The following is a 5,935-nucleotide window of genomic DNA, read 5'->3' on the forward strand; positions in this document are numbered from 1 at the left end:
TAGTGGAGATAATTACTTTACACCCTAAACTATTCGTCAAGGGCGGAGTATTTGGGTGACACTTTTCATTCCACCTAATAAGGTGTAAACTAATAAAATCGTCTGCTTATCTATTTAAATGTTCAAAGGCCACCATTTTCGAAAATAAAATTTTACCCAGACTACTAGATGCCCATTTGTTTCTAGTGTGCTAACGTCGTAAGTTCCCTTAACAAAAGTTTGCACATGAATACATGACCCTGTCAAGACTAGTGGTGTAGTTAGGCTGTAATCCCAAGCATCTGGGAGGCAGAATGTGGATGGCCTTGTGAGGTCAACCACCCAAATGGTGGTTGTCATACTTGATCAAAGGAATTTTCTTTACACATAATGTGGCAAGTCTGAATTTAATGTAGGTGTCAAAGTAAATTGAAGAGTCCAACATGAAAGTCTCAACATTAACATTTTTATTAACAAAAAGACATCAATGCACTGTCTCACTAAAATATTTTATGATCATGCTAAATTTAACTATCCTACGTACTTCCCGAGCTTATCTTTATATGGAACTATGACTTTACAACAGTATCGGTAGCATTTAGCACTATATACATTTTTTTAGACAGTCATTGATGTTTTTAAATTTAACAGTGCTCTTATTTATTTTACAATGTTAAAAAATAACCTACAAAATAGTTTAATGAACAAAATTGTCCCAAAAATAAACAAGTTAAAATTCTGTTATTCTAAATTTGTAGTTTTGACCCTTCACACTGAATTTCATACTATTTACTTTTAAATGCAATATCCAGTAGTCAACAGGGCAGCCTTATATTTTTGTACAACTTACACCAATTAGAATGTCTAATACACTAATTTTACTCATTGTCTACACGCCACAGCTGCGACCAAAGCAGCCCCTCTGCCACTGCCATCTTCTGATAACATTAAATTAAACTGTCAAAAGAGTTGATAAAAAAAGTTCAATTAGTTGGCTAGTCATAAATATATTTTTTAATATAGTTTACCTTAAAATCAGGCTCAGTTAATTCAGCAATTTTCCTCTCCATGAGATTGTGGAAATGAGGGTGATACCTATAAACTGATCCATCTACACCCACAGTGGTACGAGGCCTTTTCATTTTATTTAATATAGTGGCAATGGCTGTTAAAATGAATTAAGAAAAATAAAATTTACATTTACAACTGACAACAGAAATAGATTATAAATACCAGCCGAGACTAAGAACGCTGCCCTTGTAGAAACTCTAGCACAGATAAGTTGTACGCAAGTACATTCCATATCTGTAGCACCATGAACACCAATTTCCTCTAAAACTTTACGTGTTTCAGATATGCAATTGCGACTTTCGCTGTTGAATAAAAAATATTTATTAGTCCAAAATGACTCTTAAGGAAAAACCAAGATAAAAGAGTTAGTTTACCTCTCAATCCTAGAGATAAATTGAGTTTGAAAGGCATAGGGAGTGCAAATTGTTGGTGTAGTTTTACCACCAAATAATAGTTTTTGTCTCTCAACTATGTCAAATAAGACACGACGAACCATTTCACCCATGTACATACCAGAAATCATTTTCTCAAAACTGTAGAGAAAAACAATTCGAAGCATAAATACGATAAATTATCCGTAATTTGGATAAAAATATTTCTAACTTTTCATAATTAAGCTTACATTTGCTTTGCAGGGTTTAGAGATTCTTCATCAACTTCTTTGTCATATTTAGTACGCAAGAAGTTCAAGCAGCCATTATCACCAAACGCTCCCCATTCTGTATTGACAATGACTTGTTTAGGCTTATTTTTGCCATCATCTTGCAAATGTTCTTGCCACAATTCTACATCGTCAATCTTTTCCATGTAACAAGCGTTCGTACCAGTTCCTATGTATTAACATAAAATTCAAAATGGGGAAGTACTAACAAAAAAGAATGAGGAATTTAAAGAACCTAAACAGATAATTAAAACATTATATAATTAAAATTTTCCTTCTGAAGCTGTCCCAATCAAAAATGCTAGATTAGAGAAAAATAACTGGCTAAGCTTATACCCAAAGCACCAACTATTGGCCTAAGTCATAAATGATTTGTATACCAGATTGCTGGGTTGCAATTTTAAAATAATGGCTATAAAAGAAAGAAAATGGGGGCCAATTTGAAATGGATGCCTTTGCCTTTGAACGGTCTCCGAGCAGACTCCAGGCTATCCACAAAACAAGCGTTGGTGCCAGTGCCTAAAAATTCCAAATGCCCAGTTTGTACCACCAGAATTACTTTAATTTTATATAATAGCGGCAGATGCTGCATATTGGATTTTCAATCTTTACTGCCAATGGAAATGAGGGAGAGAGAGAGATAGACTCAAGCCACAGAATAGAAAAAGAATAAGCTTACCAAGTACCTAAATTATTTTTTAAATATTTAATCGAGTTTTAACCGAGTCTGGTATCTGGTGCATGATTCAAAAGAAAAGGCAACCACAAAGACTTATTTGAGTGAGAGAAGATAAGAAATTTGGTACATGCAAAGCGGTGGTGTAGTTTCAGGGGTTCGTTTACTTACCGACAATAACTCCCACTCTGCATTGTCTGTTTTTATGAGCGCACGACATGAGGGTTCCAGTTGTATCATTCACGACAGCTACCACATCAATGTCCATATCCTGTAAGATAGGAAATAATAGTTACTTTCTTTAAACTATAAGTGTTTAAACTCTGAACATACCTTCCTCCTTCTAACTGCGTCCCGGAGTAGTTGAACTACATCTTGCCCTTCCACACCAGCGCAATTAAACCCTTTGGTCCATGTTACAAGTCTGGCTTTAGTCAGACCTTCTTGGCGGCAAGGAAAACTGAAGGTGAAGCCAAGGGGTAACTTGACATCTTGAAGACCAAGTTTTTCCACAAAGTGGGCTAAACACTCGGCGATGTGATCGAATAGCTTAAGAAATAAACAAATTCGTTTACTTATTTATTCTATAGTAAAAAATATGTCAACTAAAGTGCTTACTTTTTCACCAGTACCCTGCATGATTTCTTGAGGCACTGCGTAAATGTCATTTTCCATGTGAAAATTATCACCATCTAGTTCAATTAAAAGCACCCGAAAGTTTGTTCCACCCAAATCCAAAGCTAGAAACTTTCCTTGTTCTAATGGAAAGAAAATGTTGAAAAAATATTACACTAACACAATGACATAACCAGTGCGGTATATAAAAAAAATGCATGTACAATATTTTTTCCGGAAAGAGAAGAGGGGGTCAATTTTTATAATGGTACACTGAGGAAAATTTACTTTTCTTGCCATGGAATATCAAATAATCAATGACTGGAAATTATATATGTTAATTATATATTCATAAGACATATACAGTGACTTTGCTTTGCAATGTTGGAAAGTTGGAAATGTTTGTTTTAAATGGTACCATTTTCAACAGCTACTTTCCTAATTTCCATTTTGTAAGTTGCATTTTTTAGTTTTCCTTAATTCAATTTAGTGACAGAAAAACAAAATTGAATTACCACTTCCATCAGGCACACTACGAACGAAGGTAGGGAACATTTTGACAGTGGCATTATCATTGGAGTCCTTCCCTAACCCATTTTTGAATTCCTTCAAGAGAAGCGTGCTAACTCTTTCCAGTTGATCATTTGTTAATACAAAATCACGAGTAATAGCTTCTACCTGGAAAACAAATGGGTCAACGCTTAATTTCAATGTTTTATTGCCAAGTCAATTTGTATTTAAAATAAAACCTCTTTCAATCCAGTTTTAGAAATTGCTTAACCTATAAAAATTGACATTTGAAAGCTTTTCTCCCCTTTGAAGATGTTTAACTTTGTACCCAACGATTTCATATTCAGAACAAGCACTTACTGTTTATCTAAGTCGAGATATGAACACCTGTATTATAACCTTGATAAAGTAAAACTATATTTAGCAAATTTTTTTTATCTGACAAATTCCTGTTACAGGAGTGTCAAGAGTAATGTATTCAAACAATTTCAAAACTAAAGATGAATGCAGTTAAAGTATCTTAATTCTTCATTGTACTCAATTGAATTTTTTTGGTATTTTGATTCTATTAATGTAAATGTATTAACATTTTTTTCTTTTTCATCAACTTTCAATTCATCATAGTAGAAAACCCTTTAATTATTTTTATTCTAAGTCAGTTTGAAGGATTTAATTTTTTTGATTTTTACTTAAACAGAGCAAAGCTCTTTATCAGTTCGGTCTAGACAGTACAAAATGTGACCACCACTTTAAACTCCACCCCAGCCTTGAACCAGATTAAACTGGTTACTTTTGAGGAAACAATTTTTTATAAAGTTTATATATCAGCTGAGAAAGTACTGGTACTTCAGGTACCTGAAAAACCAGTCATCAAGGTGCAAAACCCCAGTGCTTAACTACCTTCAGAATTGTGAAGAATTTTGGCATAAATTTGGGGTATTTATCCTATAGATCAGCTATCCTTATAAAATTATTTAGATACCAGTATTATTTGGGCACCAGTTCATTATTAACTAAATGTAAACCTTTTCTTATCATTAAAATTATCTTTATTACTAAATGTTAGGACTGCTTTATTTATTGCAAATTTACTCAAATGTAAATTTAACCTCTTAACACAATTTATAACAGCAAGAATTTTTCAAACATGTTTAAGATATCCAAATGTACCTCTACATTATAAAATCTAAATTTGTTTTATGCAACGGGAATTATATAAATTTATTTTCGTTAATTTAAATTTCCATAATAAAAAATATAGCCCAATATTCCAATAATGTACAATCGAATTTATCCCCAATTCATGATATAAATATTATTTGGGCTACTCTAACAGTAAAGTTAGCCAGAGGAATTATCTAAAACTATTTTAATTTAAATATTTCATAGCCCCATAATTGAAGTTACTCCAAATTCAGTATATAAATATTATTTTGGGCTACACCAACAGTAAACTTTGCCAAATTTCTCCGCTTTGAAATCGCGTAGCCCCTTCAAAGGTTAATTTGTATTTAAAGCCAATGCCATCTACTTGGCAAAGTCTTAGAAAATGACCACATCTTATTATTTTTGAAGAATTCGTTTTCACTTACTTTCAATAATATTTCCGAATCAGATGTCATTCTCTTGGAGCTCTCGTCCGATACGGCAGGATAACTTTGCTTAAATGCGTTTGGCGTACCGACTTATATTAAGAATGAATTTAGTATGGTTAAGGAGTACTGCAAAATTACGACGGGGTCTGAAGGAGGGCGGAAGGACGAAGGGCTGATTCATGTACACGTTTTATCGTTGCACGAAATTATGACCTTCTGTATATCTTGCGGGTCCTACGATCTACGCCGATTGTCGATGTTAATTTTTACGTTCTATATTGAATATTAAAGCGCCATCTATGCTGTATTACTTTAATATATAACCCGTTTTTATTTTTTTTAATTATGAAGTTAGTAATTTTTACCAATTTAATCTAAATTGCACTGTTTTCGTAGTTTTTAACAAGGTATTTATTATTTATAATAACTTGGACTTTCAATTCACGTGCTACAGAAGGGTATTTTGAAAAGTGCGCCAGTTTTACGTTTCGGTTAGTAATGCCATTTCGGCTAGCGGGGAAAAGAGAGTTATTTTATGTCGGGTTCACAATGAAAAGGCCTTATCAACGAGGGTGTCCCTGGTTAAAGGCCAAAGTTATTAGTGAGAAAGTGACATGACGTCATATGGCGGTTACGTTCGCGCCTTCTTTTTGCGTAACGTGATTGGCCCAAGCAACGCGCCAGAATGACGCTCCTCCCTTTATTATGGCGGTATGACGCAATTCTCTATGCTTGAATTATTTCTTTTATCTCAGAATTGTCTTTAGTTTTTTTAGTTCTTTTTAACTTGGATGGTAGGGGAAAAAACATTATTTTGCATCATTTTAT

The 5,935-nt window shown here is 33.5% G+C and overlaps 1 protein-coding gene across 1 annotated transcript; it reads right to left on the minus strand.

Moving 5' to 3' along the window:
- Positions 1-431: 431 nt before the first annotated feature.
- Hex-A (Hexokinase A) lies at positions 432-5,634 on the minus strand. The gene is made up of 10 exons (XM_090174226.1): positions 5,105-5,634; positions 3,518-3,680; positions 3,006-3,145; positions 2,721-2,936; positions 2,559-2,658; positions 1,673-1,880; positions 1,425-1,583; positions 1,213-1,352; positions 1,008-1,144; positions 432-936 (listed from the first exon to the last, which is right to left on the minus strand). The coding sequence occupies exons 1-10, from the start codon at positions 5,132-5,134 to the stop codon at positions 862-864; spliced, it is 1,368 nt and encodes a 455-aa protein (XP_090030352.1). The 5' UTR covers positions 5,135-5,634; the 3' UTR covers positions 432-861.
- Between the last annotated feature and the right edge of the window lie 301 nt (positions 5,635-5,935).

Source organism: Leiobunum rupestre, chromosome 4 (assembly GCF_980474605.1).
Source record: "Leiobunum rupestre chromosome 4, qqLeiRupe1.1.hap1, whole genome shotgun sequence".
Classification (NCBI taxonomy): Eukaryota; Metazoa; Arthropoda; class Arachnida; order Opiliones; family Sclerosomatidae; genus Leiobunum; species Leiobunum rupestre.

Coding starts and splice junctions, on each gene's coding strand:
- Hex-A (XM_090174226.1), bottom strand. CDS start 5,134: ATGACATCTGATTCGGAAATATTATTGAAA. Junction 1,584..1,672: donor CTAAACCCTGCAAAGCAAAT/GTAAGCTTAATT, acceptor TTTTCTCTACAG/TTTTGAGAAAATGATTTCTG. Junction 1,145..1,212: donor AGCGTTCTTAGTCTCGGCTG/GTATTTATAATC, acceptor TCATTTTAACAG/CCATTGCCACTATATTAAAT.